Below are 21,218 nucleotides of genomic sequence, written 5' to 3' on the forward strand. Positions count from 1 at the left end.
TTATTCTACTGTAATGTTCCCAGGCTTTTGTGTAATGTATGTGGTATCACACCCATAGAGGAAAGAACAACAGATACAATAAGCACCTTATCCATCCTCCACAGATGCCTTATTTCCTGGGCGAGTTCTGTGTACTTGCTGATTTTTTCAGTGCATGTGTTTTGTATATTGTGAGTGTTTGGAATGAATATGTCTACAATGTATGTAATTTTATTGTGTTTGTCAATGAGTGTGATGTCTGATTTGTTGTGGTAAATTGTTTTTTCTGTGATTTTGTGTGTGTTGTTTTTCCAATAGTCTGTGGAATATATTTGTAGTATGGTTTGTAGATGTCTAATAATTTGTGTTTATTTGCAAGCTCTTTGTGTATTATATTTGCTACTTGATTATGTCTATGTAAATAATCTGTCTGTGCCAAGAGCTTGCAACCAGAAGTAATGTGTTGTATAGTTTCTGGCATAATGTGATATTTTCTGCATGTGTCATTTGTGAGTATTGTGTTGAGTAAGTGTTTTCTGTAGATTTTAGTATTTATGACTGATCCTGATCCTGTATGGCAATCATGAATCCTTCCATCTCCCCAAAGAAACATCCCTGAGCTAACCAGCTGTATCAAATCTGTTTGATACAGTTTTGTCAACAAAATCCTGGGCTAGGTTGTAGGGATGTCTGCCACGGAATGCCTTTCAAGATCACGATTGCTTAATAGTGTCTATGCTTTTTATATGTTGTGTCATGTTCACATGATATGAGTGTAATTTTAATGGTGTGTTGTGTCTGCTAGAGTTACTGCTTTATGTAACTGTGATGTTTCTTATTTTTTTGTAGCAAAACTCTTGCAGTGTCTGTACTTGTTTGTTTGTGTATCTGTATTTACTGTCAATCAGGCCACATCCATCATCTTTATGAGGAATATTTAATCTTTCTATGGTGGATTTAGGATGCTGTTGTTTATGCTTAGTAAGTGTTGTTCTTGTTTTCCTTTGGAGTTGCTCAAGATCTGTGTGAGTCCAATGTATAACTCCAAAAGAATATGTGAGTACTGGGACAACATACGTGTAAAGATAATTACCTGGTAATTACCACCATGGTAATTATCTCCATGGAAGAAGGGTGTGGTCACTCTTAACTTCATTTCTCCCCATAGACCTTACTGGCATGGGTGTCCCTACCAGGAGCTTGTGCTCCAGCTGGCATTGCTCTATGGATCAGTAAAATTACTGGGCTCTCCCACCATGATCAGGTGATGACCATGGGAAAGTTATTATTATTAATTACAAACATGAGAATAAGATTAATGAGTTCCTATGAAAATTAACCTATTCTTAAAAATATAAAAACAAAAGTAAAACAGACTGCTTGTTAAGGATAAGGAAGCCAAAAATAAAATTTTATTATATCCTATGAATCTATGAGCACCAAGTTTTTGGGCTCTATGGAGAAATTATGCACTATTAATGTTGTTGGAGTAATCACATAGAAGTGGATAAACACAGGTTTATTATGACAATGGTATGCATTTTGGACAGGCTGTCTGTCTCTTTTCAGCTGTATTTGTTACAATATGATAGGTTTACAGGCATTTAAAAGGTACATTCTATTTTGTTGCTAATGTGTGGATGACTTCATTTTTGGGATTTTTTACAGACATTATATTATGTTTTCTGTACAAATAGCAACCAGACATTATAATTGTTGCTTAATGAAATTAATTGTGAAGTAAATAAAGGTTTTGCAGTCAGTCAGCTTGTACAAACAAAATTTAAGAGTTTTCTTAAATTTTGTAACTGATGTTTTCTACTACAGAAATGATGCTACTATAAGGTGGTATCCAGTTTTGGTAATATAAGTATTAAGTATTCATATTTTAACATAAGGACAAAAAGTAAATCACCAATCTAGCATGTCCTATGTTTGTCTTTCCTAACAAACAGTTTGTTTCATTTTGTTTAAATATGGTACTAAGTTTCATTTCTAAATATAAAAAACAAAAATTTAAAACTATTTACTTGAGTTAATAGATGCAATACATCACCAACAACAGCCAAACCTTCTACTCCAATGCCATCTACAGCAAATTTAACTTTATGTATAAAATTACAAGATACAGATAGTAGTTGTAGTACAACAGAGATAGTAAATAAACGTGTAATATGATGATGCTGATGCAAAGCTGCATACAACTGAAGTGGAACCAAAACCAAATACACAGAAAAGAAACCTAAATACAGTTCAACTGTGCCCTATAATAAAAATATTAAGATTATGCTTTCATTTATAATAAATAAACACATTTAACAATTTTTATTTTCAAATACATAAAAATATCTTTAATGTAAGCAAAACTTACTTGTTGATCAAATGAAAACTGAAATTCAAAAGGATATTGAGAACCATATGGATTTCCATTGACTAACCAAAGATCATAATTTATATTAATATTTTCATTTGTGGAATCTTTCCAAGTACAGTTGCGACCTTCTCCTTCACGATAACAAGAAACCAATGTAACATACCAGAATCTATTGAAAAGAAATATAGATCTTCTTAAACATAACATATACAAAATAAAAATTACCAGTTTAAACATGTACAAAAATATTCAAATTTTAACCTTGTTGTTCCTTTGCCTGTTTTTTAATGTATTTAATTATTTGCATTACACTTTTCTAAAACTAAAATAAATTTACTTTAACTTGATTAAATAAATAACTTAAATTTAAAGATAAAATTATTTAATTATATGATAAGTATCTCTAATATTACACAAAATAAGAGAATTATATCTATACTTTCAAAAATTCTCGATCATCTTTACTATAATATCTGTTCAGAAAACTTTTCAAATAATAAAGCTTCATTTTATACACAAATTTAAAAATAAATTTTTGTTTTTATCAAAATTATGCACTATCTCTCTTAATGATCATTCAGACATATAGTTGATGGTTTGTAACCACTTACTACTAAATGGTTCAGTGCAGTAAAAGAGTGTCCAGGTTAGTACAGTTGAGTATGCAATATGCTTCAAGATGGACAAACAAATGTATTTGTGTAGCACTGAATACAATAGACAATACAAGGGGAGTGCTACAGAAATTTAAGATCTCCCCATTGATAAAAAAAAATAATAATTATAATAATATTTGTTCAAATTTCAAAACATTGTTTTTAAAACTTTTGTCAGAAAATATGGTTTATCAGATCATCTGCCATGCAATTGTCACGCATATGTTAATAAGAAGGTACTTATTAATTATTCAAGTATTTTCAATTTTTGAATTAGATCCCTTTGGGTACTTCTGGATCATCTACTGACTGAATAATGCTATAGAAAATATTGAACTAATGAACTCAATTAAAAGCAATTGTATCTGGCTAGTTACAGTGGGAGAGCTGCTATTCAATGAAGAAAAACACAAGTGAAGAGGTTTACTGAACTACTTGACAAAATTTTACTGTTCATAGCAAGTTACTAAATTACTTGTCTCTCAACTAAATTATTGAACATGTCTAAATAAGCCATTACAAATATTTATCTAAAAATGTCTAAATGTTTGTTATGCATAGTGGTTAAAAGATGGCATATTTAAGCAAGTGTACTTACAAAAATTTTGATTGTTTTATAATTTTTGGTAATCACTGAACCAATAGAGTTAGAACAAGAACAGCTATAATGCGATCTTGGAATGGTAAAAACAAAACTTTTCAAACAGCATACATGATAACATGAGCAACCCAGGATATTTTCAATTAAAAATTGAATTTTGACTATTTACAAAAAATTTTTTAATTTTTCGAGTCTATCTTTCATCCTTTTAACACACCACAGAAGTAACAGTATATTGGCTTGGATGAACTTCCACAGAATATTGGCTTGGATGAACTTCCACATTGTTTTAATGTTAAAAAACGCTGAATCCTCAAATAAAAGGTCGGCGTTTCGATCGTTTTTAACTTTGTGTGTGTTTCGTTATAATTTATCACGTGTTCTGTGGAAGTTCATCCAAGCCAATATACTGTTACTTCTGTGGTGTGTTAAAAGGATGAAAGATAGACTCGAAAAATTAAAAAAAAAAAATTTTTTTGTAAATAGTCAAAATTCAATTTTTAAAACTTTTCAAAATAAACAAACTGACACATTAACACTAATAGTAAGAACATCAATATAATAAACACCTGCCATGTCAATCTTTTTTGATTAACCCATTTTTGAATTAATTCAGGCCAAAGCAGTGTTGCATAAACATGTTTTTTTAACATTTAATCTTTAGTTACAAATAGCTAAATTAGCAAAACTTAAAAATATACCAAGTGACAAATTTAACATATTTTAAAAATTGTTTAAATTGAAGAAAGAATTTTTTAAATGTGTTAGATTGGTCATTTGGTGTGATAAACCCTTATGTAAGATAACCTTTGTAGTTATATAAATCAAATACTATAATATAACAAACATTAAAATGAAAACCATATAAAGAGTTCGGTTGTTTCAGCCTACCACTGTCATGTTTATTGCGATACTTGGATGGCAGGGTATATTCTAAGCAAAATTCATCACTTCCTGAAAAAAAACTATGTACAGTAATACCCCAAACTTATGCGATAGGTGGGACCGAGCGGTAACCGCGTAAGTCGAATTTGCGTAAGTCGGGGTATAATTTTGCATATAAATACATTCAAGTAATTTTTAATTGGGGCCGGAGACTAAAGAAAACAATAATTTAAAAAAAAATGTTTAATAAAATCTTAGATAATACATATGTATAACAAATTAGGCCTATATTATTTTACAATTTTTCACATTTACTTGATTATTACGCCATAATTTTAATATCGTTTCCATCTCAGCGATAATACTGTGACGTTTACGAATGATGCTTGAATTTAAAGATTGAGCATTTTTCACAGCTTCGAGAATTTTTTCTTTGCCTTTTATAATTGTTCTGACCGACAATTCCGGTAGATCAAACTTCTTTGCCAATTCACAAATTTTCATTTTTGTATCGAAGTCTTTAATAATGGGTACGTTCGTAAAGTCAAACGAGTTAAACGCGTTAGTAACGAATCGTTCGAAAAGTCTAACGAAATAGGAATAACGATGACGTCATTCTCGTTTAACTCGTTCGACTTTACGAACATACCCAATGTTAACTTTACATTCCAAAGATAAAGTTTTTCTTTCCTTGTTTGATGCAGAAGAATTAGTTCTACTTCGTTTGGATGACATAGTAGAGTCTATCAAGTCTCCGTAGATATAACAAACAGAAATAAATAACACAAAATAAATTGTAGCTATGTGTCGATTCCGCGCGACACATCCGAACATGTAAGCTGAACAATAGTGTGGTGGGAGTGAGTAATCAAGGGTTGCGTGGCACTCAAACAAAAGGCGAATCGACGAGATTTGAAAATCGCGTAACTTCAGTTTCGCGTAAGTCGGGGTAGTGTAAGTCGGGGTATTACTGTATATATATATATAACACCCAATAACCCCATAATTTACAATGTATACTATAAACCCCATAACCCGGATGAAATTTTGAAAACAAATCCTTACAAGAAATTTTAATATATTTGATAAATTTAAAAAATTATCCTACTCCAGTGATTGTATTTGCAAGAATCATTGCTGCTAAACCTCACAGTGCAGACGTTGAAAGGTTAATTAGTTGTAACAATATTTTAAAAAACGTCAGACAGATTGTTATTATAAGCATCAACAGAAGTTCCTATACTTATATATTTAGTATAATACGCCTTTGTTGGATAAACAAAATCCAAAACCTTCTACATCAAATTGGATCACAGCAAAAAATCATAGAGATAACAGTTGCCCAAATACTAAGGAACAAAACTGGTACAAAGGTATATTTGATTTTTCTGATATAGAATCAACAGAACAAAAGGAAAAAATAGTCAATGTGAACCAAAGAAGAAAAAAACAATGCTTCATTTGAATTTAATTGCATGAGCCAGAAATAATAAAACAAGTAATTTTAATGTAATTTTGTTTCAATAAACCTGTCTTGTTTTTATATCGGAATATAAACGAGTTAATGAGAATACAATAAATTTTTCGTCAACAATCATATTTAAAATTTTTTAAATTTAGTTTAGGTAATTAATTTTACTACTACTGAAATTCAGATCAGATTCGTCACTATCTGTTTTGGATTTATCACTACCTTTTTCGTCACAACTACCGCTTAGAATATACCCTGTTGAATGGTGCCAAGTGGCACAGTTTCATTGGTCAAGTAGACAGCAAATGAAAATATGATATCTTAAATTTTTTAAGATAACATACTGTATTTTTTTCTAACATTAGCTCTAACAAACTGTTTCATTCACATGCTGAATATCAAATGATGAGCCATCAACAAATCAAATTTAGCAAAAAATAAACCAAATATTTAAACTTGGCATCCTTGAAAACCACTTAAAGCATATTTTGTGCTCACTGGTAACCTTGTATTATGTAATTTTTCCATTCAAATGCAATCATACTGCTGGTCTGATAGAAAGAAGGGACTGTTAAGGAAGGGGGTTGAAGTAATTTGACTAAAAGTAATTATTGACCACCTCCTGGGAGAGAGGATGGTCAATTACTACTACTTAATACTGGTCTATTATTAATTAATAATGTTTGAAAAGTGATCTGTGTTAGACATGTTGTGATGGCCCAGCATATGATTGATATTGCTAACCTTAACATCTGAAAGACTTCATATAATACTCATTTAAATAAAAAATCTTGTAAAAATGTGAGAATAATTTCTTTTATGTAATAAAAAAAAAAAAAAAACACACAGGTAAAACCAGGATAAAAGGAAAGCTCAGCAAAAACATCTAAGTAAAGGAAACTTTTGAAAGTTGTCATAAGAATAGTGGAAGCAGATTTGACAGTAAGACTTAACAGCTTCTTGATAACAAGCACTGAGTTCAGCGTTAATACGAATTTTCTTATATCGCAAGTACTTTCGACAAGTATTATATTGTTGTCCTCAGGCGAAAAAGAACAAATTTGAAAAATAGAACACTAAAAGTTCTATTTTTGAAATTTGTTCTTTTTCTTAAAATAGAACTTGCAGTGTTCTATTTTTCAAATTTGTTCTTTTTCGCCTGAGGACGAAGATATAATACTCGTTGAAAGTACTTGCGATATAAGAAAATTCGTATTAACGCTGAACTCAGTGCTTGTTATCAAAAAGCTATACAATTTTGGCATGAGTTTCATTTATTTATATCTATTTCTAAGACTTAACATGTGAATAAAGTGCACATTATACAGACAACTATAGGAAATTTTGAATAAAGCAATGTCACCATGATAATAAATAGGAAAAAATAATCATTGGCACAGAAAAAGACTTCCAGCTCTACTTTGTGCCTTAAAATTGTTGCACATACATTAATTTGGCTGAACGTTAGAGCATCTTAAAACAGTATCAGTGAAAGAAGTTTGGGCAATGGTTTGAGTTAATTAGGGAGATGAAATGAGGGGAGGGAATGTCTAGGTTTCTTAGTAATTAAGCATGTCCTCGTAAATATAGTGTTTTCTATAAATGTATTAAAATTGGTTTGGTGTTTGGTTATGGCAATACAACACATGAGCAATCTGCCAAGGAGAATACATCCTAGAAAGACTTTTATATAAAGCTGACCCCTATTTATGCAAAGAAACCAGTGGCGTAGCTAGGTTTTTAGGGAGGTGCTGTAGGTGCAGTCTGCACTGGGCCCCTGGAAAGCGATAGGCCCATGGGAGCCCCAAAATCACAGGAAAAAAAAACCAAAAAATTTTTTATGGCAATCAGAACAAAGCAAAATTTGGCATTTGGCTGCTCGAGCTGCTGGGGCCCCTATTACACAGGAAAATATCAACTCAATTCTAATCTAGTTATACACTATATAAACCACTTCACAAAAATATTTTAGTCTGTTTACAGGGGCTCACAAATCTGGTTCCACACTGGGCCTGGATAACCCTAACTACACCGCTGGAAGAAACCCAGAAAACTGCACACGGCCAGTCCTATGGCCAGATGCAAATCCACAACCAACTACCGCTATTCAGTGGTTTTATCCACTCAGTTACTGGAGGGTACTTGTTGGCTGCAATTTGAAAAAATTGTAGATCTATAAATTCCCACTGTCATCTGTTTGTCTGTCCTTAATCTCAAGATTAAGGACAGACAAACAGATAGATAGATGAAAGACAAGACCAGATATGAAGAAGATTAGGGCAGGAGCACCACTTAACTATATATGAACTTCCAATGCAAACCAGAAGTCATGTTATTTCAATTCAAAAGTTTTCCCCTGAATAGTTAGATAGCAATGGAGTTGTGCCAGTCATCTAGTAGAAAAGTATGATGTACAGGGGCAAGCCACTACTAATGTGGTGTGAAGAGCATATATTTTGAATTAAATAAATTAAAAATATAATTAAAAATTGCAGCCCAGCATTGTGACTATGTCACAAGAAATAATTGCTCTTATATATAAAATATTGAGTTTTAGTTATTTATATGAAATTTTTTTCATTAATACGAATAATATAATATCAATTAATATTAATAAGCATAAAAACTTCAACTTTTTTAATGTTTTAGCCAAAAAACAAATTATTAATGTATGAAAATGTGGGAAGATCATCATAAACAATGAATACATTTCAAATACAAGATCCAGCAATACTAAGACTCATCTGCCTAACATTTACTATCATTATATCTAAATAATGTAAATGAAATATGGATGGAATGTCATGTAAATGGAATAGTCATAGATAATAAATTATTTCCTATTAATGTGCTTAGTCCTAATTTTCTTACAAGTTTACATCATTTACTGATATATAATTGAAGAAAGCTTTTTTCCCTCTTAAACTGAGTATTGTAATAATAAAACTTTGGGAAATCATGTTATTTAGACAATCAAATAATTATCAAAATAAGGAAATGTGTGTTTTTATGTAGATTTTTATAGTTTCATGCTGGATATTGGTTTTATTTTATTGCAGTGCTTATTTAAAAAAAGCTCCAGGCTAGTTCTTTTCTTCCAAGATGTTCTAACTTATTTAATAAATTTTTAAATTACTTTAATTATTAATTTAGATAAGAGATGGCACCTAACATCTACCTCTAGTACCAATGGACTTAATTTCTAATTTATTAATTATAGCATAATAATAGCCCAATTAATTATGGCAATCATTTGGCTTAGTATCAATACATTGGGTTTCGGGATGTTGATATTTAAGAAAAAGAAGTTTTAACAAAGCCAAAAAATTTTTCTACAGTTAGAATAGAATATTTAAATGTTTTTTATCATTATATATATATTTGAGTGGTTGCTGAGACATACTTAATTCCATTTTATCTCCAGAGAAGTGGAATTCCACTTATTCACTTCCAAAACTCCATTTATTTATTAGAATCAACTACTTTGAAATTTTAAATTGTCCATATCTAGATCAAACAGAACAGAATGCAATCTATGAAAAAAAAGCTATTTCTACATTATATTCTATTCTATTTGATTTAAATATGATGATAGGATTAAATGTTTTTCAGCTCTTTAACATCCCAATAAGTAATCAAACTCCTGAAAGTGAATAAGCAATTTTTTTCTCTTTTTGGACAATGACACAATTAAAAATTTTACTTTTTTGTAAGTTAACTTTATTCATAAGAAAGATTGTCAACAAGAAAGATTTATTAAACTAAATGTAAAGTTGGTACTTTTGAACATTGGTACAGTACATTATCATCAATTACAGGCTGTTTATAAATGACGTGCACACTGGAAGGGAGGATGTCGTTGAACTTCAGTGGATATCCATTTTATTTCATTAAATTTTACACAGTTTATGCCTTTCATTATATTTCAAAATTTCTCATGTTTCATTTCTATTTGAGATTTCTATCATTCATAAAGTTATAAAGGTTTTAAGGGAGTTTGAGTTTTGTTGGACATCCAAAAAGGAGAGGGAGTTATGAAAACTTGGACAAATTGAGAAAAGGGGAGAGGAAGAGTAAATTATTTCAAGAAAAATACATAGTTTATGGGTAGCCCATTACAATTTCAGACCAGAATTCAAAAGATACCATTCTAAAAACCAACTCTCACTTTTTTATATGAAAGCACAATCAGAAAATTTTTCTTCCACAATACACAACATACATTTCAGGAATTCATTTTATCCACTTATCTTCAGTTATTAGTATTGACAAAAAAAAAAAAAAAACAGAGATTTTAACAATAAATTCATTATAAAATTCAATATAAAATTATGCATACTTCAACACCTTAAACCTTAAAAATTTCCTTCATATATCATCTAATCTTCTGTAAATACATTGCAATTTCTTTTCTCCCTTATAGTCAAAAGCATTATATCTTTATTTTGTAATTAATTCATCAAAGATAACTAAAACTTATAAAAAGTTGAAAGCCTACATATTGTAAGATAGGCATACCTCCATAACTTTAATCTTATAGAAAAATCACTACTTTCAGAAAATAGAATCAGAAATTATAATTAGTTACTTCCACTAATCAAATCCACATAAACTGATAGTACAGTATAAAATACAACAAAACACCTTCAAATATTTAAACAAACTGTTTTGGATACTTTCAAACAGTATTCAAAACAGTTTATTCAAATTTGTTTTCAGTTCTGAATGTTTGCTTGCCTGATGAAGGTCTTCTAAGGTCAAAAACATTTGATTATTAAGCAATTTGCTGGTTTTGAAGATATTCTAGTGTTGTTAGTTACTTCCATTACAAAATTCAATTAAATTAAATAATGATTATTGTACACATCTATGGAAACAATTATTGGATCAAAACTAGCAGAGCTAAGAATGAAACATTTAAACTATCAATTAAACCAACAAACTGGAATTATATTTTTAACTAGATTTTTAGATGATATTTGTATAATACAGTATATAATGAATTTGAAAATATAGAAAATATTTGTAAAATAAAAAGTACATTTACTGGGTAGTTTAATTCTGTATATAGACATAGGAAATACCCAGTTCAGTTTGCATTCCAAAAGGAATTTAACCCTTTGGAGGACATGCCCACAGCAAATTGCCACAAAATTTCAATAATTTATTGTGTAAGAACATTGTACATAAATATTGCAGTTTTGGTCTTCAATATTCTGCATTCATACCATATGACACCATTTACATATCAAATGGTTTTCTGTGTTTATCCATTTTGTTGTTTTTTAGCTTTGAATTAGGAGATACTCTATCTGTGACGTACTTGTCACTACATGCCTCGTGATATAAATATAATTTGTGCTTACTTTTTTATTCATTTTTTAAATGTATTTGAAAGAGTTGCTTACATTTTGCATATTTATTGCATATATATCTTTATTTAACAATGTCATAGGTTTCAATAAATTTTTAGACTTATATTAGTTTGAAAATATACCAACAGCTTTTGAGATGGCTAAATTTTCATGATGTTTCTTGCTTTTATACAACTTTGACTCAGAAACAGTTGAATGGTGCTTTAGAACAAGTTGTCAAAAAACTGATAGGAAAAAAGAAAAAAGTTGTAAGAGAGTGATTATGACATTGATTCTAAGTAAGAAAATAGGAAGATTGTAGAAGATAATTAGGACAGTGAGTCCAAACAATTGGCTAAGCAGACAGATGACTTTTGTAGAAGATAAGAATAATTGAACAAAATTCACCTGTCAAAACTGTGGTAAAAATGTTTGAAAAAAACTCAATTACTAAATGTGCCAGGTATAAAGGGAAGCAACAGATTGAAATGGAGTGACATATTTTTAATTATCTAAATGCTTTATAACTACATTTGTTCAACAATTTTAGAACTGCAAAACTAGGTCATATATGACCTAGTTTTGCAGTTCTAAAATGAAACAGATGACTTAGTAATTTAATATAAAATTTACATATAGCACATATGAAAAATTATAGTTTATACATACATAACTTTAAATACATAATGCTTGATGTACCCAGACCATAGAAACAAACAAGTTTCTGGATTCCCTGAAATCTTGTTTATCTGACTGACCCTTGGTCCCATCACATTCATATATTCAAGTTTCCACTGTATGTAAAATTTCCATATATAAAAGGGTAGTTTGAGAAAAAAAAATCCTTAAAGATATAATATAATCTCAGCACACAAGGTATTAAACTGTTGAAATATAAGAAAGATAATTGAAAAGAAAAAGACCTATTGAAATAATTTGAAGTAATCTATTACATGCAGAAAAACTAAAGTTTACATCAGAGAAACAGATATAAAGCTAGAAAACCAAACAAAACAAAAGTTAATATATAGATATGGACTGTTTATTTTGAAAGTGGTGCAAGTCCATTTTTTCTTCTTTCAAAATATTTAAATGTTTGCATTTTAGTCGATTCAAAAAATATAGTGTACTAAGTTTGACAATGTTTCTATGACTTTAGAAATATGTAAGTTGATTACATAAAGACTTCTATGTGAATTTAACTAAACTAATATATTCTTTCTGGGCTGAAATGGACTTACACCACTTTCATAATTATTGGCAATTTTTTCCAAAAATGGACTTATACCACTTTCAAAATAAACAGCCCATATAATAACTGTTTATTTACATTTCTCTGAAAATGACTGTACTATAGATATGAAAACTACAAAAAATCCTGAAAAAGAATACAGTAGATCCCCCTATAAAACTGTTTCCTATAGTTATGATTCCTATAAATATTGTGGCAGTATCCGTAAACAACGGTAAAAATAACTCCTATAATACGTAAAATGTCATCGGGCAGCCGAACTACTTTCCCGCCGCCCGTAGCGCCACGCTACGGACGTTTAGGCAGATAAATTGAGTTTAGTATCGTCTGTTCATATATTTATATATAAATTAGGTACTGTACATATAATTATATATTAATTATATATAAATTAGGTACTGTATATATAATTATATATTAACTTAATTTATTGTAACTTTATTATAATTAAATATATATTTTTCGCCGTCTAGCGTCACGCTACGGCGAGTTAGGCGACCTATCGTCTGTCCAGTACTGTAATTTTATACATTTCTTGTGAAAGAAACATTTCTTATTTAACGGCCATAAAAATTATTTATATTAAGGATGTCTCCAAAGGTCAACAAAGTTTTCGCAGAAAAATAATATCAGAAATCGCGGCCGCGGTTTGAGCGCTGTTCCACGACGAAACCAAGCTTTAGCAACGGGCGTAGTCGAACGGTACACACTCGGTAAGCAATCCTACAATTTTTTGTTTATAGCGTAGTTTATATGGATTATTTTCAAAAAAATATACGTGTTTTGGAAATGTTGAGTCGAATTAGTCTAGAATCGATTAATTTTATGAAAGAAAACCTTTCAAACAGCCGTAGTCCGTAAACTATGATTCCTACAAAATTGATTCATAAAGAACGGTACGTATCTACCGTCTTATAGGGGGATCTACTGTATATGATATGTATAAATGGAGAATAAAAATAATACATTTAGAGAATTTTTTCATATATATTGAGGAAGAGAAAACGATCCAATAAAGTTGCTTTCATATAAAAAAGTGAGAGTTGGTTTCTAGAATATCATCTTTGAATACAAGTTTGTAATTTACATTTATGAATTATAATTTTTTTTATAACACTTACATTATATTCTCTATATACCTTTTCTATCATTCCAAAACTCAGTAATTTAAACTACAATAGAAGTTTGTTAATCTGGAATCCACAAGACCCAAGTGGTGCTGCATTATCAAGAATAATAAATTACCGGATGATTTTGTATTCGGAAACAAATTAAAACTTTATAATGCCAGAAAAATAATGGTTTAAGTTTACCTTGGTAGTCCCAAGAGCCACACTTCGGTTAGGTTAGGTTAATTACATTTTTAGTAAACGTTTCCTTTTTTTCTGTTTGCTGGGTTCAAGGGCAGTAGGCACACCTAATGTAACCTAACCGAAGCACCACCATTGTACTACCAAGGTAAACTTCAACCAAAATAACTTTAGTATTGGCCATACTAAAGTTATTTTTTTTTCTTTTATAATTAATTAATTATAGTAATAGTTACTGTTTTTTCCTTATCCTGAGGATAAGGAAAAAACAGTAACTATTACTAAGTATACCTATAAAACAATTTGCATATAAAATATTTTGTGAAATTAAGTTCTTTTATTAATTTCAAATTTCACTTCTTCAAGACTAAATGCACTCAATTACCATAGAATATAAACAAAGTTGAATATTCAAATTTCATATTTGTAAATTTAAACTTTTAATATTAGACAAATCCATATTATATCAAATATACTTTTAGGAAAAAAGTCTACAGAGGAATTAAGAAACTTTTATAGATAATTATTGTGTTATGTCCGACACTTTATTAATTGATATAGAACAAAATTATATATTCCATTAATAGCTATTCTTAATATGGACAACTCAAAAGATCACACATATTACAAACCTGTCAGATATATAAATGCATGCATTAAAATGAGGAATCAGTGGCAAGTATTAAAAGTAAACAAAATTCTCTCTTCCAATGATAATATTCCTAGATTATAATATCAAAACATACAAGTGACAAACAGACAGAAATCATAGCTCAAATTGTGCTTTCTATCAATATTGTTACTCTCAAAATTTTACATAAAGAATGAGACTGTGCAAGAACAATCCTATATTCAAATGCATAGTAATTTAAAACATTTGCAACACATAAGCAAACTAAATTCATATAGAACTATCACTTAATATTCACACTGATGAGATACAAACCTTGTAATTTCTACAAAAAGTTATTTAATACTCTGCATCTGGCTACATAGTAGTTAGTTTTAAGATTAATTAGCAATTAAGCAATGAATCTCAATAATAATATTTTTATCTTTGATTTTAATAAAAAAAATATAATGCTTTTAAAGTGTTATATTTGAAAGTCTTATTTTAAAAGCTTAACATTTCAAAAGTTTTATCCTTATATTCTATTAAAATTAAGAGCATGTGTTAATTATTCCAGAAATATTTTAATAAAAATTAATGTCAAACTGTTACAAGATTTATTTTATGTGAAAATGTTAACATTCTAATGAGTATTTTATACACTGACAAAACAGTTTGACAAATCTAAAACAGAATCTCCTCCGAAGATCGAAAACAAAATTCATATAAGCAAACAAACAACCCGAAGCAGGATTCTCAAAAAAGCAGGGAACATTTATAACACATACATCCCCTGGAAAAGTAAGCAAAATATGTTTATCATTATATATACAATGACAAATATAAACTACAAATATTATCAAAATATAATACTTCACTTAACTTAAAATTTTATATTAAAAAATATATCAAAATCTTATTAATAATAGCATGCCTTAACTATGTATTAATAAAATTTTGAACTATTTATAGTTATATACAAATGTCAATTGAAAGCAATCAATATTTTTCTGGATTAAAATTATAAATAAAGTATAACGTTAACTCATTATTGAATATTGTTTCATACCTCGCCTGATTATTATCCTGCACGGCATAAGTAAACTGATATCCGGAAACAACTCTTTCGGGCGTATCCTCGTCGTCGCACAGTTTATTAGTCGGGCAAGGTACTTTCCGCAGAAAATCTTGGGTGCCGTCTTCGTTACAATAACTATCATAGGCAATGGTGTCTATCTTGCGAAACATATCTCGACAGGCAATAGATTTATTGGGCAAATTTCTCTTTTGGTAAAACTCCAGGAAATATTCTCTATCCACAACCACAAAAGTTGCTTTATGTATATTGCTGGCATTCTGTATTTCGGTTGTAATATTTCCGTATATAAAGCCCAGTGTATTTATTCTGTCGTGTATGTCTGTCTTTTGAAAACCGAACTTAGCCAAAAATCGAAAGAACTGATCGGTATGAAAATTTCCATTTAAATGCAGACCCAAAATAGGGTACAATTGAACGATAAATAGGAAGAGATACAAATTCATTGCTAAATTTACCGTACATCACACTTTTTATATTATCTTAGAATAAATAGATTTTTTATAATATTTCACCTTACCATCTGCCACTTTTTTTATGATAAGATTAATTTACCGGCGTTGGAGTAATCAGCTGTACTAGATGCTACTCTCCGACACACAGTACGTACTAAGGAAAAAGTAAAACAAATCATTTTTTCTTATGTTTAATTTCATTGGTTAATTAAATGTCGACGTTTTCGTATCAGCCAATGATATTATTTTTATTTAAAAAATTTAATATGAAATTGATGAACTTAATTGCCGGCTGACGTAATCTTGTCGTCACACATAGCGACGTTGATTGGGAAAGTTAATGAGATAAGCGAAACAATTTTTTATCCATTTAAAATATAATAAAGAAATTAATAATTATTAATAATTCGTAATAAATTAAAACTTTAAATAAAATATTTATACATGTTGAAAAATTACTTTTATATTTATTGACATTTTTGTTTGATATTGCAATATCTTTTTTTAACCTTGTTTCGAAATTTTCTCAGAAATGCAGTTTGAACTGTTATTTAGAGCATGAAAATAAGAAATGATTTAAATATTTTCCTCTTTAAAATTACGAATTTATTACAAAAAAAAAGAGTATTTGGATTATTAATGATTGTCGGTACTTAAAACTTCGTAGTTTTAAAGTTTAATTGGATGGAAACAATACAGTCGACCCTCCTATAACACTGTTGATTATTCCATTTTATATGAATTCCATGTTGTACGAGTCGCTTAGATTTTATAAATACGTGTGCCGGGCTGTGAACGGCTCACGTATTTGTAAAATCTAAGTGACTCGTACAACATGGAATTCATATAAAACGGAATAATCAACAGTGTTAAAGGAGGGTCGACTGCATCTTAAATGATGATTATGTAAGCATAAATGTCTTACGTGAAACATTTGGCACTGTTTCACGTGGTCAAGGTCATAGATAGATCCAAAAAACAAAAAAATCGTGTTCTTTTTAGAGAGAGAATAAATTAATTTTATACTTTAAAGATCATAGTTCAAGCAAAGAACTTTATCTATTAAAAGATATTTGTAAATTATAAATTATTCGAACCAAGAATTTAATGTTTTAATTTCTTAAATGACTAGCGTATAATTTCAATTACGAAATCAATGGACTAAGTGTTCTTTAATTAAATCAAAAATTGTATTCTTCAAAAGTATAAAATCTACTTTTTAGCGAGGTTGCGGCCTAAGTTTACAACGAAAAAACGTGTTCAGCGTAAGCCTAGAAGTTGACAATGGCGTTTGGATGCTCGACGTTCCAAACGCCATTGTCAAACTTATAGCCTTACGCTTGTAACGCCATTTTTGTTTAATATTTAATACCGTCGCAGATAAATATTGTAAAACCAGTGGTGTCATAACTAAGGTTTTCATCTGCCCTTTGCATGGTTTTATTTTTGCAACCTTACAGGGTTGCAAAATTTTAAAGCCTTGCAAAGGGCAGATGAAAAGCTTATTGAATTTTTTGAGTGGAATAATAATAATAATAATAATAAAACAAATATGATAAAACAATTTCATAGTTGTCAACTCTTCACCTTTCGGGCTGAGAATTTGCCTTTGGAGGCAATTGTAGAAAATCTCCGCCTTTTTCAGATAATATGAGCACCTTTAATACATTGTCTTCACAAAAATGAATTTACTAGAAATCCCAAGTTAACTTGTGTGGTTCTTTTAGAAATTGTCCACTCTCCAACATTAACATTTTCTTTCATTTTAACGTTGCCGTACGCGTATGAGAATATCAATACAGGCTTTAAATTTCTGATTAAATTATAAAAAATTAATCTTTTTTAATTGCCGCGTAAGGAATTTTGTCTCAAAATGTGATAGATATACGAGATATTCTGCTCTTTGGTACCAGAAAGTCAAATTTCAAAGTTCTTGTAAATCTAAGTCGCATGCCAAAATCATTCTATAGGCTATAAGGAATTATTTATTTTTGTAATTTTTATAGATAATTAACTTTTTATATAATACTAGCTGTACATGCCACGCGTTGCTGTGGCTCAAAATGTATCTATATAAAACTTAGACTATAAAACTCCACGCGGGAGGATATCAAATATACTTTTAGGAAAAAAGTCTACAGAGGAATTAAGAAACTTTTATAGATAATTAACTTTTTATATAATACTAGCTGTACATGCCACGCGTTGCTGTGGCTCAAAATGTATCTATATAAAACTCCACGCGGGAGGGAAATTCGAAGAAATCCCTTCTTAGTGTACATTCTCTTGACGTACCCTATTAAAACGCAATCAAAACGCAAAAAACCGCATCTAAAATAGTATAATAGAAGCGGAGTTCTTCACAGTCAGCCTTAATCCTGTCTCTCTTCCCCGCGGGGGGAATTTCGACATCTATATAATATAAAAACACGCACGTATTCGAATGCAATGTTCTGTCAAAATTTCAAAACAATTGGTTAAGAACTTTCGAAGATTTAAGATTTTGAACAAACGAACATTTACATTTTTATTTATATAGCTTTATTATATACGTATATGGGAAGGCCGGATGGTCGAGCGGCTAAGGTGGCAACCTCGCTGTGGAGTACCTGGGCTCGAATCCAAACTGGTTCGAAAAAACCCCACGAAGCTTTCGGGGATGGTCCGTCCGGATATGTCGGGCTCCGCCCCTCACCACCCAGGCCCAGGCCACCCCCACCCAGGCCCAGGCCACCCCATTGTGGCCCTGGCCAAACCCATGATGGGTTTGCTAAAAGAGGCCCTCTAAGTGCCCACAGGTCGGAAAGAGTTAAAATATATATATATATATATATATACGTATATGATACAATGTACTACTAGGAGAACTTCGTCCCCCACTGAAGCGAGGCGACGGCTTGCAAACTTGTTAGATTATGGGCATTAAATAAATTAAAGGACGCGTCATTCTGCATAAGCAGTCAATTCTTACCTTTGTTCTAAAACTTCCTTAATTACATACAGCAATAATTGTTACATTGTTAATTGTGCCACTGTTAAGATAGTTACTACACACAACATTACTGTATTTAACAAAAAATCACAGAAATAATTAATAGAATTCGATTGGAATTTTTCCCATAAACTATAGACTTACGACGGGAATCCGAAACTCTACTGTATATACTGCCGTTATTGTTTTGAAAATTTTTTATGCAAGGTATAATACGTCAGCTTATACAGTATTGCGAAATTTCCGTTACAAACTTACAGGATAGGTTCCTTACGAAAAACCTAAGATAAAAATGTTCAGTAACATTTTTCGAATACTGTATAACCTTTATTAAGGAGTTACAGCGTTTAAGTTCAGTGACGTTACTTCTGGATTTTCGTACAAATGAGGACAAATTCATGTTTTATTTTATTTAAATTGAAATGTTCTGCGAACAATCGTAAGTAGATTTATCTTTAACTTTTATCCTTTAGTAAATATTACATACTTTTCATTATATCTGAGAGGCCTTTTTTCTTTTTCTTCTTTTTTTTGTACTCTCTCCACACTGTGGGCACTAAGAAAGTCTCTTTTAGCAAGTCTATTATGGGTTCAGTCAGGCCCACAATGGGGCGGCCGGGTGATGAAGACGGGGGCCGACATATCCGGTCGGATCACCCCCAAAAAAATTTCTGGAGATTTTTCAACCCAGTCTGGTTTCGATCATGGGTCCCCCAGAATGGTAGTCTGCCACCTACACAGCTTGGTCATCCGGCTGACCTATCTGAGAAGCCTGTTCTGGTACATTTGCTCAAAAGTACCCGTGTTTTGAATTTTGTGTGCTTCGACCATAATTTGTACAAGCAGATCTTTCTCCGACTTTATAGGGATCTCGCAAATAAGATTCTTTATAAGGCCCCAAAGGAAAAAGTCTAGTGGTGTTAAATCCGGTGATTGTGGAAGCAAAGATATTGGGCCATCTCTCAAATGTTGGGTAGAGATGATCACGGACGACGTTTTCAAAGTGTGGTGGTAGGTCATTGTGTTGAAACCACATTTGTTGCCAAATGGTCAATGACACATCTTCCAATAACTCGGGCAGTAGTTCTTATAGAAAGGCCAAGCAAGTACTTGTAACCTGTTAGGTGGGATGGAAGAAAGTGTGAGATTAGCCGAGGGCCAAAGGGATGATCCCTAATGACCACTTAATCGGCACGGGTTGGTAAAACCCGATCTCTGTCTGTTGGATGGCTAGGAGGGCTATTGGTGGAGTGGGGAGGTCGCTGAGTAAGTCAATAAGTGTCGAACGCTTGATAGAGACAGGTAGCCAGGATATCAAATAAAAATATAAGTTTAATATAAACGTCTAAATCTAAAGATACGCAGAAATGCGGTACAGTCGACCCCCCTATAAGATATAGATACGTTCCAATTTATTAGGAATCCGATTTCTTACAAGTCGTTCCAATCACAACCCGACACGTGTCAAGTTTACGGACTATGGCTGATTGAAAGGTTTTCTTCCATAAAATTAATCGATTCTACACTAATCCAACTCAACATTTCCAAAATACGTATATTTTTTCGTAGTTTTATAGGAATCGTAATTATAGGGACCGTAATTATCTATTCGCTTTTGAGAGTTTACAGAAATGCCTCAGAGAGAGATATGGTTCTCTGTTTTTGTGGAGGTTGAGCCGTAATTGATTCCTTCTATTCCCAAGTTGATAATCGACTTTCTCCTTTTTTAACACTGAGTTTCTTATCGTTTAGTACTTGGATGTTGTATTTCTCAGCCAGTTGTTGATAGTATGAGTGATATTCAATATGTTTCCTGTGCGATGTTTTCTTCACAATCGCAATGAAAAAATAGGCTTAAGATTTTTCTTAATTTTACGAAAAATTGCGCCTCGATCCTCACAAGTATGGCCCAATCAAACAACCAGCAATGATACTTGCCCAACAATGATGCCGAACCTTTCCTGGAATCTATAGAAATGTTTAGCATACGGTCATTCTTCAACCTAAATGTGACTGTTTCAAGAGTTGAGAGCTCTTCCCTGGGAATTTGTCTTCATCTGTGAACAAACTTAACTTTTTTTAAACTCTTCCCGCCCTGTGGGCACTAAGAGGGCCTTCATTAGCAAGTCCATTATGGGTTTGGCCAGGCTCACAATGAGGCAGCTGGGTGGTGAGGGATGGGG

The 21,218-nt window shown here is 31.1% G+C and overlaps 1 protein-coding gene across 1 annotated transcript in view; it reads right to left on the reverse strand.

The window, feature by feature from the left end:
• LOC111625020 (transmembrane protein 145-like) overlaps positions 1 to 16,353 on the reverse strand; it is a 34,301-nt gene extending 17,948 nt beyond the window's left edge. The window contains exons 1-3 of the mRNA XM_023368026.1: positions 15,562 to 16,353; positions 2,351 to 2,522; positions 2,010 to 2,243 (exon numbers count right to left, since the gene is read on the reverse strand). Coding sequence (XP_023223794.1) covers positions 2,010 to 2,243; positions 2,351 to 2,522; positions 15,562 to 16,034 — 879 coding nt within the window. The 5' untranslated portion in view covers positions 16,035 to 16,353. The remainder of the gene's footprint in view (positions 1 to 2,009; positions 2,244 to 2,350; positions 2,523 to 15,561) is intronic.
• Between the last annotated feature and the right edge of the window lie 4,865 nt (positions 16,354 to 21,218).

Source organism: Centruroides sculpturatus, unplaced genomic scaffold (genome assembly GCF_000671375.1).
Source record: "Centruroides sculpturatus isolate CEXI.00-Female unplaced genomic scaffold, Cexi_2.0 scaffold40, whole genome shotgun sequence".
Classification (NCBI taxonomy): domain Eukaryota; kingdom Metazoa; phylum Arthropoda; class Arachnida; order Scorpiones; family Buthidae; genus Centruroides; species Centruroides sculpturatus.